This window comes from Oenanthe melanoleuca, chromosome 12 (genome assembly GCF_029582105.1).
Source record: "Oenanthe melanoleuca isolate GR-GAL-2019-014 chromosome 12, OMel1.0, whole genome shotgun sequence".
Classification (NCBI taxonomy): Eukaryota; Metazoa; Chordata; class Aves; order Passeriformes; family Muscicapidae; genus Oenanthe; species Oenanthe melanoleuca.
The window spans coordinates 13,773,239-13,791,481 of NC_079346.1; the positions used below are offsets into that span (position 1 = coordinate 13,773,239).

Genomic DNA, 18,243 nt, shown 5'->3' on the forward strand with positions numbered 1-18,243 from the left:
AATGAGTCTGAGCAGGATGGACTACTAATGGGCTAAAAGGAGGTACCTGGGTGAGAGGGTGAAGTTGATAAGGGTGAGCTTTGTAGAGACCTCAGGGCTGTAGTGAGGGTTGGGCAGCTTGGTGGTGATGTACATCTTGAAATCATCATGGTAGGGGATCACTGTATCCCCCAGCTTCAGCACGGTGCTGCCTTGCTGTTTGAAGGTCTGTACCACAGAAGGACAAATACAGGAAGGCTGGGATGGCTACCTCTTGTGAGGAGAGGCATCCAGCTGTGCCCTGGGCTCTGCAGTGAGGAGAGAGAGTCTGAAGGCTCTCAGGACAGAGGAGCTCCAAGTCTCCCTGCAGAACTAAAGGCCTGAACGTGAAGACAGCAGTAGTATTTCATGGCCCTGCCTCCCAGGCAGAAGACTAGTGTGTGCAGGAGGCTGTCAGTGTGTTGGAGCCCTGGCCAAGGCATGGGACTCACTCATCCATATGAGTTCTGCCTGCCCATGGAGCCCTACGAATGCACCACACCCCATGGCACCCTGGACCCTTACAGCTCAGCCAGGCACCACTGCCCTCCTTGCCAAGGTGAGACACAGGACCTCTTTCAGCAGGACAGGCTCAAGGACTGGATCCAGCTCCTCGCCCACATTCTCCAGCAGGAAGGGCTTCCCAAAGGTGATGGTGTTTTCCAGAGTGGAGAGGAAGTCCCGGTCACTCAGCTTGGCCACCTCCAGGCTGTTTGCCCTCTCCTGAAAGGCAGCAAGGGAGGGCAGGGTTTCTGAGGTCTCCTGCCACCTTCACCTCCAGCTCTGGTGCACAGTACACCTCTCACTGAACTGATTTAGCTCCCTGGGGCAGCAGAAATAATATATTTTCTTGATCAGCTAGACTTTGGGTATATTGGTAAGTTTATCCTACATCAGCAGGCACTAGAGAGCTCAATGAGACAGCAGAAAAGTGACAATCTCCTTCACAGAGCCATATCCACCTGGAGCCCCACACTGCTAATTAAAGGAAGAGCCTACAAAGTGAGAGCAGGTGAGTGGGAAAAGCCCTCAAGGAGCAAAACAGGAGCAGCTGCCTCAGCCTTCTGCCTGATCCTTCAAAAAGGCAGAAGAGCTGATGGTCAATGTTTTCAGCGCTTTGGCAGTAGGGACAGTAGCCAGGTAATGCTACCTTGATCCCTCTGTGCTGGAAACTGAAAACTATGGGACATGCTGGTTTTTTTTTGAGGTGAAGGCTCCCAGAATGTTAATGGGCAGACAGTGTGGGAATCTGATTTGCTTGCTTACATGAGGCTTCCTCCTGTCCTGTGCTGCTTTCCCTGAGAAGGGAAATCCACCTAGGATGAATTTGGATGTGGAGACTGTCTGGTGCTGGTTAGGTTGAGCTGGCATTGCATGGGATTTTGCAGCTCTAGAGCCCAAAGCCTGAGGTTGCTCTGCACAGCTCCTGACAGAAAGTTGTTTTCCCTATCCTGGCAGTCCTGGCTTTCCTCCTCTCAGCTCTTACCAGATTCTTGATCCACTTGTTTGCTTGTCCTTGTGGGTCTATGTAGTGAGTCCAGCGCTGGGAGAATCGGCTTATTACCCCATTCTCCACAGACAGGGCATCGTTGGGTAAACCAGCAATCTAATGGGGTAGAAAAAGTTGTTGGGACACCTGGTGGTGCACACAGGTGACCAGAGAGAAGCCCTTGCTGCCATGGCCCCTGAGTGCTCCCAGTGGGAGGACAGGGGATGGTGGTGAAGGAACCTCTGCACAGGATGGGGCTGTGCTGTGGAGTCAGGCTTGGGTAGGCTATGGCCAGAGCTTGGCTCTGAGCCTGGGGTTTGTAAAGAACAAGCCTTAAAGGTTGAGGCTGATTGGCCTCTTTGCTGCTGCCCAGGCCTGGCAGCAATTCCAGTTCTGCAGTGTGGAGATACTTGGCCATTATCCAGCTGCTTGGTTTGGAGCCTGTTATTTGGTCCAGGAGGTCCTGGTGAGTGGTGAACTGATGGTTTTAGCTCTTTACCTGAGGCTCCTTCTTCCTCAAGTATTGTTGGTTTGGGTTTTTTGGAAACTTGCCTGCCAGGAGCGGATTTCCACAGGGTCTCCAAGGGTGTTGATGAGGCTTGCATCCTCACTGTGGGGAATATCATTTTCAGCCAGCTCCCTCATCCACTCCGTGGTCAGTGCTACTCTGTAGTTTCCCTGCCATGAGAAACACCATCATCTTTAAGTTGCAGCTGGTCTAAACCCTCCTGTTCCCATTCAAACTGGCCCTGTGTGCCTATGGCACAAGTGGAGAGAGATCCTGGAGGGATCTCACACCCTTGTGTCCTATTCCTTTCTCCCTAGCTGGGACAGCAGAGCTGCAAACTGAGTGCTGAGCACTCACTGCACACTTACTGTGAAAGGGCCCAGGTAGGCCACAAAGCCAGCTGCAAACAGCACATCCCCAGAGCTGTTGTTGATTTTGTCATCCAGGTTCTCCACAGTGTCCTGCCAGCGCACCTTCTCATCAGCCAAGCTGTTGATGAGCTGTGGGATAAGTTACACATGTGAGAGCTGCTGTGTGGTCTAACCTTGTGTCCTGGACCTGCTGTTCTCTGGATAATGCTGCAGGTGATTTTGGTCACCAGAGGTTGGGGTGATCCCTGACATATTCTGAATTCTATTCTTGGCTTTAAGCACTCAATCCTGGGATTACTGAGCTGCTCTCAGATGTCCTGAAGATCCATTGTTAGCTGAGGAAGCACTGGAGGACAGCAGCTTTGTACATCAGTGCCTGGCTAGCTTAGCTTTTTGTTGTGCTGCTGAGACCAGGCCAGATAGCTTCAGCCTGGGATTGTCATGAGCTGCAGGCACATGGATATTTTCACCACTGTGCTGTTTATGTGAAATTGAGTTGCCACATATAAGCAGGCAGAACCAACTCTGTCCCTTACCACATCGGCACGGGCCAATCTCTCTATACACTGCTCACACTTCCTCTCCAGCTCCTCCTTGTTGGCTTTGCAGGCCTCATACTTGGCTTGCAGGGCGGCAATGCCATCTTCAACGTCCTTCAGGCGCTTCTTGGCTTCGTCAAGGATCAGCTGAGTGGCACGCAGGTCCTCCTCTGCCTCCCGCAGGGCTTGCTGGGGAGATGCACAAGGAAACAGTGGGTAGGATGGGTATGTGGTCAGACTCTTCCCCCAAAAGCCAGAGATCTTGGAGCATGAGTTGTTTTTTTATAAAAGCACTTGTTGATAAGTGCTAGCTACTGCTATCTCAGTCAATCCAATGCCTGGATGACAAAGGCATTATGTCCTGACCTGCAGAATGTGGCAATTCCCAGCATCTCCTGCAGAAGGGAGCTGTTAGTACTATGTTCCTGAACACCAAAAGCAACTGGGTCAGAGTTTCTTACCCGCTTGGGCTCCACAACCTTGGCCACAAAGTGGTACTTGTGCATGGCACGCACCCACTGGCAGATGGAGGTACAGGCTTTGGAGACCTTGGCGATGGCAGCTGGCTGAAACTCCTCATTGTCAATGTAGGGTTGGATGGCCTTGATTACACTCTCTGGAATATTGTCCTGCAAAGAACAGTGGGAGAGAAAGAGAGTTTCCTCAGTCAGCTCTCTAGCATGCTCATCACTGATCTCCTGAGGGCTTCCCCCAGAGGCAGCAGCACCCCAGGATCTGACAGGATGGCAAGGCATCTCACTGGAGCAAGAGGAATGGCTGCATGCCGAGGTCTGGGAGCCACAGCTGTGGGATTGGGTAAATCCCTTCCCATACCAGCTCTATCTAGGTCCTCCACACAAGAGTGGGACAGAATGTGAAAACTTCTGTGTCTGGGTCCCGTTGTCCAAGGCAATGAAGTACACCTGACTCACATGAAGGCTTCCAGGCCAAATACACCCTCATCCTTGGTGTTGCCCACAAGAAACTCAGTTTGTTATTGCTGTGAGAAGGATGTCTGTGAGGCAATACCTGATCCCAGTCATAGCTTCCTTCTGCCACTGCTTACCTTATCATAATCATACAGGCTGTTCAGGAACTGCACTGGGTCCTGGAGAAGGGCCCTGCCTGGCTCCCAGTAATCATCCACCTTGGTGCCTAGCTTTTCTCCTGCCACCTTTTTGGGCTTTTTTCCATGCATAATGCAGACAGCTTCGATCACAATCTTCACACCAGGGGGAGGCCGCTGCAGGGCTCGTACCTGCAAAACCCAAATGGAAACAGTTGGGCTAACCTGATTTTTCTGGAAGATGGGATGCTCATCCCTCCCTCAGCTGGGCCAGAGGAGACTGGGACAAGCGATAGGGCACTTAGAGGATGCAATACACAGGCAGGAAGGACAGAGGCATTTGAAGGGAAAGCTGGTTATCAGGGCATGGAACAAACAAAATGTAGGCTGAAAAAGCGTGCTCTGCTACTCAATAGGTGTGTCCCTAGGGGCTGAATATATTTTGGCAAAGGAGCTAAATCTGTATGACCCTAGGGAGAAGGCTGTATGGAAATGGGGCACAGGCAGGCTTTCTCCCTTCTTCCATGGACTCTCATTTGTCTTGTACCCCACCACAGCAATGGCCTTCAGCACTTGTGCAGGGACTGCTTGAGTCTCCCCTCAAGGAGACACCTAGAAGTGCTGCTGCACCACCCTTGAGATGCCTGTAGGTGTCAGGACCTCTGAGGATGACTCCTGCTTTTTCCCTTCCAGCGCTGACCATCCTTGCCATGTTCAGCTGGAGATGTTCCTTCCCACTGCACTCTGTCAACAGAGCAGCCAACTTCATGGCAACGCTGAGGCTGATCTACCCCCGTGCAGACACCCTCTGTGAGAAGGAATTTGAGTGGCTCTTTGACTGCCCTGAGACAAAGCAACTCCTTGAGTGGTTCTGCAGCAAGGTGAGTGAGGAGAACGTGCTGAGCCCAGCTGAGGTGGAAGCCTACGAGGCCCTGCTGGCTGCAGGCAAACCCATTTTGGAAGGTGATGCCCTGGAGGATGCCCTGAAAACGTGCTGCCAGGCCCAGCAGCTCCCAAGCTCGATAGCAGATGAGGGGCCCTCCCCAGAGGCCCTGCAGCAGGAGCTTCAGGAGCTGAAGCACTGTTATGACTGCCAGCTCTGGAGGTACAGGAAGCTGTTGGCTTGGACGAACAAGCTGCAGCAGGAGCAGAAGTACTTGGAGAAGGAAGAGAAAGTGGTGAAGAATGAGTTGAGGATGGCTCATATGGACCTGAAAGTGAAGATCTTCAAGACCAGAGCTGTCTTGAGCCAGGTCAGCAAGGCTGCAGAGCAGGTGTCAGAGTGTCATGGGAACATGGGGATGGGCCAGCTGCCAACACTGCTATGCCAGACAGATCTTGCTCCTTACCTGGAGCAAGAACAACAGGCCACTGATGCATTTGAGAGCTTCATTCAGCAGGTCCTACCAGAGAGTGTTCGGGCTCCAGATGTTTGGGAAGCAAGTGCACAGGGAGAGAGCAGCCTGGAGCAGGGGCTGGAGGCTGAGACACAAATGGACTCATACTATGAAATACCAGAAGAAGGAAGAGCAGCTCCTTATCAAGAATGCACAAAGACACCGTGGGGGGTGGCACCAGCAAGCTGGGGAAGATTGGTCCAAGGTTCAAAGGAAGAGCTAGTGGAGGGAGGGAATGAGAGAGACATGTTGAGCATGGAGAGTGAGGAGAGAGATAGCAGCCAAGAAGTCACAGAGAGAAGGGACACCAAGAAAACATCAATGCCAAAAAGTCTTGGGACTGATGGAGATGAGCTGCTGGAGGACCAAGACAGCTTCTGGAAGGAGCTGGCTCAAATACAGACAGCATATATCTGTGCCCGAAGGGAGGTCATAGTCACAACGGCAAAAGTGGAAGGCACCCGTGCTGCGCTGGAGTGTGCCCAGAGGACTCTGGAAGCTCTTGAGGATAACCAGGTAGGGCCAGTGTCCCCTTCCTCCACCATCCTCTGTGGCAGGGTCTGCCTGTGCTACAGACAGTCCCTTGTGCTGGAGCACAGCTGGCAAGGTGGGAGGGGTGGCAGAGCCAGGCAGCACAGTGCAGCAGGCTGTTTGTGTCCCCTGCACAGCAGGCTGTTGAGGCTGAGCTGCAGAGCCAGGCTGCCGTGCTGCAGAGGCAGCTGCGCGCCCTGCGCTTCGACATCACGCAGTCTCTGACACACCGGCTGCCGCCCCTGCTGCAGGCAGAGGCTCGCCGCTTTCACCTGCCCCTCCTGCACCAACACTTCAGCCTGCAAGTTGCCCGGCTCCAGAACACTGCCAGGAGGCAGGAGGAGGCGGCTGCGTGGCTGCTGAGCCAGCACAGCCGCCTGGACCTGCTGGAGTTTCAGCTGAAACAGGAGGGAAAAGAGCTGGAAAGGACGGCTGCTTGGCTGGAGAAGATCGAAACAGTCACGAGGGAATCCCAGACCAGGCTGCAGGAGCAGCAGAACTACTTCAGAGATGCTGGGCCCTCCCACAAATGGATAGACCCCAAAGACCTCACTGCTACACGGTAAGGGCCTGGGGGGTCTGAGCTTGAAGAACAAACTAGGTGTGGGGACAGTGGCATGGGAATGGCCAAGACAGGCAGCAGACCCAAGCTACCAGGTAAACTAGCAGTGCTCTTCTGCCAGTGCAGAGCCACTGTGACTCCATGGTGGTATGAAATTTCACAGATCTACTTCTTTCTGTCTGGCTTGGACTTATAAAGCAAAGTTTGGGCTTGGAAAATGGAATGAGTACAGAGAACAAAATTTTCTTCTGGAACATTAAGGTAGAGAGTGTATTAGCCAGTCTTGGAGAAGGAGAGCTGGGCCTCAAGAAAGCACAATCTGCTTAGAGCAAGACCTTTCTCTGATTGGGTGTCCTGCATCGACTAGGTTTTCTCAGTCTTCCTCACACAGTTTTGGAGTAGCTGTTGCTGGTATCTGCCAAAAAAAAAAAAAAAAAATCCAACACTGGCTCTTGAGTCAGCCTGCTCCTTCATGGTGCTCTTCCCAGAGCTCCATAACATGGAATGTTCACCAGGACTGGCTGATAGCAGCTTGCATCCCAGTCTTACAGTGCACAACTCAGAGCCCTGTTCTTCCTCAGTACTGGTGCTGTACTCACAGCTCTGGCTGGCTGTCCCCTCTCACAGGCTCTGGGACATGTTGATGCAAAAAGATCAGGAGAAGCAGCCCTTCCGCAGCTACGAGGCCATGGCAGCCAAGTGCTCCCAGCTGGTTCAGGACAAGAGGGCACTGGAAGCCCAGCTGGAAGCTGCTATGCCCCAGGTGTCTGCCCTGGAGTCCTCCATAGAGGTGCTCTATCACCAGCTGTACAACAGCTCCAACCAGCTGCAGGTCTCCTCGCCGGTAAGGAAACACTCCTCCTCCCTTGGGCCTTGCAGGGCAGCAGCAGGTGAGCACAGGGAGCCCTCTGCCTTCCTCCCTGGTTGCAGGGGAGAGATTTGGCTGCCTCCTAGCCACAGAGGGAGGGGAAGCTGGCCTGATCCTTGCCTTGTCCCAAAAGCCATTCAGTGAGGCAGCAGCTGGCTATGGGACAAAGGTGTTTCTCGCTGTGTCTTACATGTGCTGTTCAGTGTTGAGATTGGGGTGCTTCGGCCAAGGTGTCCCAGTAAGCCACCTCTGCTTCTTGGACTGGGAGGGTTTGGAGGCCAGAGCTGGGTGAGTAGTTTGTTTTTGAGGAGTTGAGCTGTTCCATAGGTATGTCCTACAAGGTATTAGGAAAATCCCTTTATTTCCCCATGTTCATGTGAGTTTGGGCTCTGTCCCTTAGGAGATCTCCAAGCTGATGCAGCAACTGATCATCATGCAGGATGACCTCTGTGAAAAGCTGTCAGAGCTCCTGAGTGACCTGGAGATCAAGCGCAAGTGTCTGGAGAACCCCATGGTGCAGGCAGAGCGCAACCTGTACGTGTATTTTTACTGCAATGAGGATCGCCTGAGAGAGATGGTGGAGGAGCTGGAGAAACAGGCATCAGCTTCTTCCAAGGGACCCCTGAGGGAGCTGCCCTATGTAAAGGAGTAGGTCAAAGGAATCCTTGCTCCCTGCCACAGTAGTGGTACTCTCTTTTGATTGGGCTGGGTTCTTAATTCTGGACTGGGAGAGAACTCTGGTGGTCTCTGCTCCAGTGACAGGTTACTTGGGTCATGACCTGGCAGCTGGAATTAAAAGAGACTAGGAGCTTAATCCTTAAAGACAGAGTTTCTGGGGGCTGTTTAGATGATGGGTAAGAAATTAATGCATCTTGTGGCATTGGAAGCCTTGGATAGACAAGACACTTCTTGTGCCAGCTCTACAAGAGGATGGGTGCTGGGGGCAAGTGGGTCAACACTGTCTGTCTTTTTTGAAGAAAGGGGTTTGTGTGTTTTTGGGAGAATAAAAAGGTCTGTCACTCACAACTGCAGAGCAGTAAGCATCTCCCCGTGTGGTGAAATCTATACTTCTTGAGTGTGCTTGTCTTGGCTATGGGCTGTGATGCCTACAGGCTCAGAATCACCCTTCTTTCTCTCACTAGCCTATTTCAAGCTAGTATTCCTTGAATTCAGCCTGCTGCCTCTTCTCTGCCTGTGGTGGATCCCTTTTCAAAGAGCCTGCAGGTTCAGGGTGCTGCCAGCTCTGTCTCTGTGCTGCACAGTCAGTACTTGGGGTTGCTTGGTGGTACCTGCTGCCTACCTCCATTGACAGGCACGTAGGGTAAGCCCCCCCCTCCACAGCCTCTCCAGAACATGCTGGAAACACCTATGGGCCACTTACTGCCCTGCCTTTCCATTTTCATCTGAAGGAGTGAAGGTGAGAAGCTGCAGGGCAGCTGCCAAGAGTGAGCCTGGGGTGGGGGGTAGATGGAGGAGAAGGCTGGGGGTGTTGTAAACCTATTAAAAGGGAATTGCTGCAGAAGGAGATGCTGTCCTTGACCAGACCCAGCTCTGGCACTCTCTCTCTTGACACAGTTACCTCTGTAACATCATTTCTGTTGAGGTTCTTCAGGCTGGCAAGAGCGGCATGCAGGGCTGGAAGGGCTTCATCCAAGTCCTTCTGAGCATCATCTGCAATGGCTTGGGCTGTCTGAGCTTTCTCATTGGCCTTTGCCTCCTCAGCCTGCACAGCACTTCTTGTCTCTTCAGCCACAGCTGTGTCCACCTGCAATACCACAGACAGCCTCAGAAGCATGCTTGGCTTAGGCACTGCTAGGAAAGGATCACAGCTGTCCTGCCAGCTTGTGTGTCTTCTTCCACCAGATCTCAGGGACCTAACTGCTGCATGGGATGCCCTTCCTGCACCATACCGGAGAAGGTTTCCATCAGCATGTATAAATCACCCACAAGCTCCAGCTCTGGCTGTGCCTGGAATGATGCTAGGCTTGCAGGAGTTAGCTGCCCAACCCATTTTCTTATTGGCACAAGTAGAGGATGCATAGGGTTGCAAATTTGTAGGGAGATGGAGGAATAGGAAGATATGCTTAGGGGTTTGTTTCTAAAATTGTCACCTCTGCATACCCTCAAGGGTTTAAACACTACCAGGAAGCATAAAGGAAATGTGGAATATAGCCAAATCCTTATCTGCTACATGGAAATATAGGTGACTGCAGCTTCTTTTCCCTTTGCATGCAAAGCTGTATTATGTTAGTGCCCCTGTTCACTCTGTCCCAGTAGCCATCCCACAGTAGGAGATAGGCAGGCAGGAACATGAGGAGAGAAGGCAGTGACAGTGAACACAGAACTGTTCTGTTTTCTGAAGTGGCATGAGTGACTGTGTGATGATCCCTGAGGTTTGGAGGGCAGGCTGCAGCTGGATCAGCTCCATGGGGATGGGATTGTGGAGGAATGATCCTGTTCAACGATGAGTCTGACTCAGAGCTGCTCAGACCACCTGAGGATTGTGTTAGTGTTGCTAGACTGTCCTTGCAAGGGCCTGGGAGCTCGGCTGCCTGACCTCTGGTGGTGGTTTCAGACAGGCACATGAACAGGCTTCAGACAGGCTTCTGCAACAACTGGTACTCACCAGCACCACAGCAGGACCCCCAGCAGGAGGCATTTTTTGCTGACAGTGCAGCTTTGCACAAATATCTGCTGTGCCCATCTGAGGTGTTTTTACCTCTGATCAAGCAGGATTTTGCACAATCCCTGCCAGGCCCCTCCAGCCTGTGTCCAGTCCAGTCTGGGCAGTTTAGAAAGTGCAGGGCTGCCCAGCAGCAGTACCTTTATCTGCTCTATGGTTGCCTCGGTGTCCTTGGCTGCCTGTGCCAGGAGAGGGCGGGAGGACTCCAGCTCCTCCTGCATCTTCGCTACATCCTCTGCAGTTCGTAGGAGCTATGGGAGCAAAGCAGATTTAAAAGAGCAGGGGCAGCAGCCATGGAAAGCCCTAGGAAAGGGCTGTGCTGCTCTGTGTAGCACCCTGTAAAGTGCTGGGCTGTGCAAAGCATAGGTCTTGCCCTGGTTCTGCTTAAGCAACAATCTGACACTGTGCTGTGCTTATAAACAGTAGTGCCAAATGCTGCCTGAGCATGTTAGGCATTACTTCATAAGCTTGTGGCAATCAGGCAGCAGAACAATGTTTGTTAGAGGGCTTTCAATTTCAAGGTTAGTAAGAAACATCCTGAGAGTTGAACTACACAGGGGTCTGTGGTCCCAAAGACTGGGGATAGTTATTCTTTTAGAGCTACTGCCTTCAGAAAGACTGGCCCTGACAGAAGGTATAAGGTCTCACTTGCTTTAGCCTGAGTTTTTTCCTGTTACACAGGACATGTGTAGGACATCTCACTGCATCTCTGCAGCTATAAATGCACTGCTCAGAGTGAGTAAGGGGTAGCCCCAAAACTTTCCTGGATATGAGGGACAAACCTTGTCTAGGCCACTTTGCATCCTGTTCTTGGCTGTCTTCAGTTCCTGTTGCTTCTTTCCAACAAGGGAACTGAAGATGCTGAGGAACTCCAGGTAGCTTTTGGGAGTGACATAATTGTGTCTGCCCAGTTCTGCTAGGAACAACTGGCACTTCTGTGCTACGCTCTGGTGGATTGCTACACATACTTGAATCTACAAAGAGAAGGGAAAGAAACAATCTTATTCAGTGTTCTCACATGTTCATGTTCTCACGTGTTCACATGATCACTGAACATGTGAAAGGTAAATCTATGTGATGCCCAGAGAGAGCAAAAGGGGCTTATGAAGACCCAAACTATACAGTCACAGCAGAGCTTGTGTGTGTGTGGGAGCTTTAGTGCCACAGAGGAGTGACAAATGGCCAAGCCCGTTTCAAAGCATACAAAAGCCATGCAGCTCTGCATTTGAATGATCCTGCCATGGAACATTTCTGCTGCAGGGGAGGACACTTCTGAAGGTGTGCCCTGCATTGGCTTGCTGTATCCAGAGTCACAGCACACTGAACACATGGGAGCAGAGTATTCTCGAGTGTGGCACGTACCATCCCGCTGGTATCGTCAGTACTGCTACCAAGGAGTGGGAGTTCATTCAGGAAGGAGGAGGCAACGCTCTGCAGGGCTTCAGTAGGCCACTCATTGAACCAGTCAATGGTACAGCAGTTCACAAGAGAGGGAAACTGCCTCAAGCGTGCGCGGAACACTTCTCCAATGGGGCTGAGGGCAAGGCATGCAGAGAACTTGTGTTACAGCTGGCTCTAAATACAAGCACAAAATATCTTTCCTTCTACAGAACCACCCTGAATCATTGCAGAGCAAGAGGGACAGGAATACACCCTGGGAAGGAGGGAAAAGAGCAAGGAAAGTTCAGGAAATGAGCTGCATGCCCAAAGGTGCATGTCTGAGCTGATTCCTTGGCTCAGGATATTCTAGAAGTATTAAGATGACAGTAGGGTGATGTTTTATGAGTCCCTCTCTAGGGACAACACTTAAGGGATAAGAAATAAATGTTCTCTGAAGTTCATTTCAAGCAGGTGCGTGTAGAGATCACATCACCAAACCCAAATTATAGTACTGATTTTTCTACTTGTTCTTGCACTGAGAATGCCCTCCTTGCAGGAGGTATCCCTCCTGCAAGGGAGTGAGCTAGTTATGGACCATGCATTAGATTAATGAGTAAACATAGTGCAACTGAGCCCCAAATTCAAGCAAGGTATGTGTGTAACAAATGGCTCAATGGTGCAGAGAGAAGGAGGAACCTTGTATTTCATCTGAATCACACATAATCATACTCTTGAAAAATTAAAACATCTTGAGAGCAGCAAAGTGTAAAAAAAACCCAAAAAACCAAAGTAGCTAGGGGAAAGTGTTATGCAAACCATACTCCTTCCTCCTTCTCCGAAGTCTGGGGCTTGGAAATAAAGATCTTATTATACAGTGATGAAAGGCAAAGGATAAGGAAGGAATAATTAACATTAAAAGCATGGAGTTGTCAGCCTGCCGTGTACCTCATGCACAGGACCATGTGGATATTGCTGCGAACCCGTGCTGTGTATGCAGCCATCAAATTGGCCTTGGTGGGCTGCTGCCCCAGATCTCGAACAACAGGTTTCATAGCTGTCAGGATCTGGTCCTGGTCCTCAGGATTGTAAATGTTGGGAATGTCACCAGAGTTGAGCAAGTTGTTGATATCTTCGAGGAAGGATTCACTTTTAATCTAAGTAGATGGTAAAAAAAAAGCGGTTTTTAAAGTCAGAAGACACTCATGTCTCACATGCCATGGAGATAATTTCTGCATGGATACAGCCCTCAGTTGTAAGAAATAAGGTTTGTGATCATTTGGCTCCAGAAAGGCACACCCTGATTCTTGTCCAGCACTTCCAATTAAGCAGCCCTATTTCAGCCATTTCAGGGGTAGGAGGGTGTGTTTGAGAACAAACATCCTTCTGCCCATTCCCTCTCTCCTTACAGACAAATTGAGCTCAGGCTCTTGCTCCCTGCCTCTGCAGTCAGACTCCAGACACCTGGTTGCTCTGGATCTTCGTTCCTCCAGCATTGAACACTTCATTATTAAAATAAAGCTTATCAGTGTGGGAGACAGGGTAATTGAAGGGTTGTGTCACAGTCTATGGGATGATCTCCCTCCAGCACTACACTCACCTCTCCACCTTTGCTACATCAGAAATACATCCATCTCCTTGACTAAATGCACCCTCCTGGGCCCCTTTGCTCCCACATATGCTTCTCACTGCAGGGAAAAGGCTGCAAGAACAAGTAGCATTTGTCTGATGCTCATCTCACTGCTTAGGGCTCTGCCACAAGGGAATGGTTCCTATGATAATGAAGTCAGTAAAAAAGCCTATGGGGAACATAATAGTGATTCCAGAAGTGGAAATTGGCCTACTCATTAGCAAGTTACAGTTTACAGTTACAGCCAGCATTATCCTGTGGAACCAGCAGGCGTAAGGTCCTAAATCTACCGTCTTTTAGAAAAATAAAAGAGTAATTTTACTTAGAACATCTAATATCAGTGGCCAATAGCGCTTAGTTTCAGACAGCTAAAATCTATGTATCTGCTAAACCCTTGGATGAAGCTGAAAGAAGCCTCCTTGAGCAAGAGAAGAATCCACCCACTCACACACAGCTCTACAGACCCTCTAGCAATAAATGCACACCTCTAATTTCCCTGGGGCTTTTTTATAAGATGATGAATGTAGGCTACTGAAGAAATACAAGTTGTGTCTGGTTTGTGTCAAGTTCTTAATACCTTGTAGGGGAATTTATTGAGCTTAGGGATGTGTTTCTGATTCCTTTTGAGATGGAATCCACCATGCTACTACTCGTGTACCTGTGTGTCTACAAACAGGAAGGTCTTGGGTAGACTTTGAAGGCCTGCCTTCATCATGACCGTCCTCACATCATCTCGCCATTCTGTCATGCCGTAATTTTTGGACAGTTCAATCTGGAAACATTCATATTCTGCCCTAAAGGAAAAAGAAGCCTGTGGAGTTCCATCAAATTAAATAATTCTCTTCTGTCGATTCCCAGTATGTCTTGTGGACTCAGGGTGAAAGGACTCAAGCAAGTGGTTTTCTTACAGTGAGTCCCGAGAACACGCTTGTCCTTGTGCACCAAGGACAGCAACCAATCCAGAAGCATCTTTTACACAAAGCAGAGATACCTGAGCTATCTAGAAACCCAGTGCAGATGTGCATTAACTGAGTCCTAGCTCTTGACTCATTTGAGGAGTCAGCAGTCAGAAAAACACGTAACTTGCAGTGGGAAGGGCAGAAAAACAGATTCTCTGAAGGCAGCCCCAGTGGACCTGCTCCCCATTACATGCATAAGCAGGAGTTCATTACTTACATGTGAGATGCCAGTCTGGTGAGAGATTGTCTCCCACTTCCCCCAACACCCAGGAGAAGAGCATTCCCCGGAGCCTGCCGCAGAATCCGGCTGATTCGGCAGATGTGCTGTATGGCATCCATGAAAAGCACAAGCTTCAGCTCTGGGGTGTGGCTTTGATTGTACTCCTCCAGGTAGTCGTCAATCACAAGCTTCAGCTGTGGGTAGAAACACTCAGTTGTGGCTACTAGATAAAAGCAATTGTGTGTGTGTGAGTTACTGTCTGCTGGCACAGCCAGGGGTAAGGGAGAGCAGAGCCTGGTGCTTAACAGAATATGGGAGCAGCTCTCCTCTGGGCTCCTATAAGGAACTGCCATTAGATGGGCTGAATTTAGTTAGTGGTGGTGGCAGCAGCAGCAGCTGCTCAATGGTGACCTTAAACTAACTCAGGCAAGTGACTACAGTCTGCTGTTCCCAACTGTGCTGTTTGCCTCGAGAAACAGCAGGGTGTACTCAAAATAAAAGAGCTTATGGCTGCCTGATCCATACTGCTCCAGGGCCTCCCTCTGGGTTAGTTTCCTTGCTCTATAGCTGACCACTGCCTGCTGCTGAATCCTGTGGTTAGGATTCTGGCTGGAAAGCACAGGTGCTGGGGAAGAAAACAACACTGTCTGTAGATGGGTAGAGTAGCACACTCCTCTCCCAGTCCAGCCATCACTTGGAATAGCTGCAGGAGCAGGTTCTCTTGCCCTTCCCAGGGCTCTCTTCAACAACACCCTCGGGCCAGAGAAGGAGATGAAGCATGAAGACATCTGGGATTTGATCCTACCCCCTCAGCAATCTCACAGTGAAGCTGGGAAAGCAACACCAGCTGGAATTCATACAGCGCTGAGATCCCTGCCTAGATACCAAAGTCCTGTGTGCATCAGAGGGGACTGCGCAGCTGCCTCTATGTCTGGCTGTCTCAGCTGTGCTCACCTCAGTGGGGGACAGGCCTACCTACTTTGCAAAAGGGATTGGAAATCTCAGTTAATTACCAGCCTTTGTCACACAGCTATCACAAGAGGAGAGACAACAGAATAATCATCTGTTTCTGATAATGAGTGCAAAACGCACCACTCATTGCCTTTGCTTAATTACCACTACCCAAGTACTCCCAGTATCTTCTCCAACAGGGAGTCTGGCAGTAACATTAATTACTTGTAAAGGTCAATTGTGAAGTCTTTAATGGCAAAAGTAGTATTATTTGGGGGTAATGTGCCATTTCTTTCCAGCAAATTTCACTTTTCAGTCCCAAGTGCGGCTCATATGGGAGATTTGGCATAGCAGGCTGCCTCCAGGATTGCAATGCAGAGACAGCTTGCTCCATCTCAACTGCCTATCATGACAAATACAGCCACTATTCATATATGTGGTAGGATTTCACAGGAGACCCCTGGGACAGTCTGTAGTTTCAGATACCTCTAATTAAAGCATCGCTATTGTTACTGTTTTCCTTTGTTCATAGCAGATGTGACTGTAGTTCACAACGTGATTCCTGGGTTTCTTACCTTATCCTGGCTGTCAATTGCTTGGTATAGTTTGACATTGGCACCTGGGTCCATGAAGTCTCCAAACAGAACTGGCTGGAAGGGGATGACCTCCTCAAAAGTGGTGCCAAACTCCTCCATCTTCTTCATCATTAGCTTGTCAAACCAGGTCCTGTCCTCGTCACTGACCAAGCGATCACAGAAGACCCGGCAGCTCTCATGGTACCACAATTTCAGCAGGTGCTCTTTGTTCTGGTAGGAAATCCCAGCAAAACAGCCACAGAGAAGTGCTATGAGCATTGCTATCAGGAAAGCTGGTTCCTGCCCAGCATGTGGCCAGCTCCACTCCTATTACAAGACAACTGAAGTGGAGAAAGAACTGGGCGGAGGAAGCTTCTTTCCCATCTCCTCACAAAAACAACTCTTGTCAAAACAGCTGCTTTGCAGAGAGCTCATTAGAGCATCAGTTTATCCCCCTCTATTTGTCCATATGTTAGGCTTTCTTTGAGAGATTTAAATTTTATGTTCTTTGTTCTTATCTTTCCCCAGTTTGATTTAATTTTTACAGTTTTCTTGTGAGTTTTTTGAAAGATCATTTTATTTGGCTGATAGCATAGAACCTATAGTACTTAGGGTCCTAAGTACTTCCTGTGGTAATTCAGTCTCTACTAGCCAGGCTGGAGCCACAGCAAGGTCCTCAGGAGAGCTGAAGGGGCAGAAGCAGGTAATAGGACAATAGGACCTCTGCCCCTACTTGGTCCCTGTCTGATCCTCCATGGCTCCATCCAGCCCTGAATGGATGGGCTATATCCTACTGACTCCCTGTGTCCACTCACCTGCTTCCATGCCAAGGAAGGACTGTGAGGAAAGGGGTATCTGCCTGCTACTGGTACTGGGCACTAGCTAAAGGGGAGGCTACCACACCCATTGAGCAATATCAAAACGTATCTTCAATGGAAATTGAAGCCTGTTTACAGGCCTGTGAATGAGGCCTCAACTAGAACATTTCAGTCACTAGTGGTGTCCCTCAGGGGTCTGTACAGGGGCCAGTTCTGTCCAATATTTTTACTGATGACATGGATGAGGGTACTGAGTCTTTCATCAGTAAATTTGCAGACAATACTAAGCTGGGAGCATGTGTTGATCTGCTGGAAGGTAGGAGGGCTCTGCAGAGACCTGGAATGGTTGGGTGGATGCTCAGAGTCCAACAAGATGAAGTTTAATAAGTCCAAGTGCCGAGTCCTGCATTTTGGCCACAATAATCCCCTGCAGTGTCCAGGCAGAAAGGGACCTGAGGGTGCTGACTGAACATGAGCCAGCAGTGTGCCCTGATTGCCAGGAAGGTAAATGGCCCCTGGCCTGTGTCAGGAATGGTGTGACCAGCAGGAGCAGGGAGGTCATTCTTCCCCTGTATTTGGCACTGGTGAGGCCACACCTTGAGTGCTGTGTCCAGTTCTGTCCCCTCAGTTCAGGGAGGACGTTGAGACACTGAGCACGTCCAGAGGAGGCAACGAGGCTGGTGAGGGGCTTTGAACACAAACCCTGTGAGGAATGACTGAGAGAGCTGGGGTTGTTCAGCCTGGAGAAAAGGAGACCTTATCACTCTCTACAACTTCCTGAAAGGTGGTTATAGCAGGTGGGGTTGGTCTCTTTCTCCAGGCAGGACTGACAGAACGAGAGGACACAGCCACAAGCTGCACCAAGGGAAATACAGGTTGGATATTAGGAAAAAGTTTTTCATGGAAAGAATGATGAAGTACTGGAATGGTCTGCCTGGGGAGGTGGTGGAGTCACCATCCCTGGATGTGTTTAAAAAAAGACTGGATGTGGCACTCAGTGCCATGGCTTAGTTCAGGTGTTAGGGTATGGGTTGGACTCGATGATCTTGAAGGTCTCTTCCAACCCAGTGATTCTGTGATTTCTGGTCTTGCCCTGGGTGGCAGGGATGTGTTGATGGGAGGACTCACCTCGATCTTGCCAGGCTCAGCCATGAGCATGCCCTGGAACACCTTTGAGAGGTCTCTCAGGTTGAAGGTATAATGTGACTTTGCTGGTGTGGGCAGCAGCTGGGATGTGATGGTCATATACACAGAGATGGTGGCATTGACTAAGGGCTCGTTCAAGTCTTTCACTGCATCTGCTCCCGCTGCAGAGACACAAGTATTTGGAGAGGATGTCAAGATGGTAACTCTGGGCTGAGAGGGTCCTTGCAGTGCAGGAAGGTGGCACTGAGTGGCAGAGGTGCTGGCGGGACTTGGGCAGGAACACACTTTTTTCTGCTCTTTTCTGAGAGATAGTGAGGGACCTGTCCAAGCAACTGTTCACTGCAGTGGACAGCTGCCAATGAGTTAATCAACTAATGTGAACAAGATTTGGGGGTGGAAGAATTACAGGGATTCTGTGGTGTGAAGACTTCATGCCCCCAGGAACAGAGGAGGCCAGACAAGTAATTGATGCCTACCTGAAGTATTCCAGACAGGTTTTCCTTTTCCCTCCTTGCACTGCCACAGTGAAATCTCA

General features: G+C 50.1%; 1 protein-coding gene across 1 annotated transcript in view; it reads right to left on the reverse strand.

Moving 5' to 3' along the window:
- The window catches only part of DNAH1 (dynein axonemal heavy chain 1), a 67,681-nt gene that overhangs the window by 7,256 nt on the left and 42,182 nt on the right, over window positions 1-18,243 (reverse strand). Inside the window, exons 46-62 of the mRNA XM_056501511.1 lie at window positions 17,691-17,869; window positions 15,745-15,975; window positions 14,216-14,412; window positions 13,698-13,833; window positions 12,358-12,566; window positions 11,395-11,566; window positions 10,815-11,006; window positions 10,173-10,283; window positions 8,929-9,114; window positions 3,992-4,183; window positions 3,387-3,554; window positions 2,923-3,114; window positions 2,384-2,515; window positions 2,060-2,185; window positions 1,505-1,624; window positions 592-741; window positions 47-207 (exon numbers count right to left, since the gene is read on the reverse strand). Of these exons, the coding sequence (XP_056357486.1) occupies window positions 47-207; window positions 592-741; window positions 1,505-1,624; window positions 2,060-2,185; window positions 2,384-2,515; window positions 2,923-3,114; window positions 3,387-3,554; window positions 3,992-4,183; window positions 8,929-9,114; window positions 10,173-10,283; window positions 10,815-11,006; window positions 11,395-11,566; window positions 12,358-12,566; window positions 13,698-13,833; window positions 14,216-14,412; window positions 15,745-15,975; window positions 17,691-17,869 (2,854 nt within the window). The remainder of the gene's footprint in view (window positions 1-46; window positions 208-591; window positions 742-1,504; window positions 1,625-2,059; window positions 2,186-2,383; window positions 2,516-2,922; window positions 3,115-3,386; window positions 3,555-3,991; window positions 4,184-8,928; window positions 9,115-10,172; window positions 10,284-10,814; window positions 11,007-11,394; window positions 11,567-12,357; window positions 12,567-13,697; window positions 13,834-14,215; window positions 14,413-15,744; window positions 15,976-17,690; window positions 17,870-18,243) is intronic.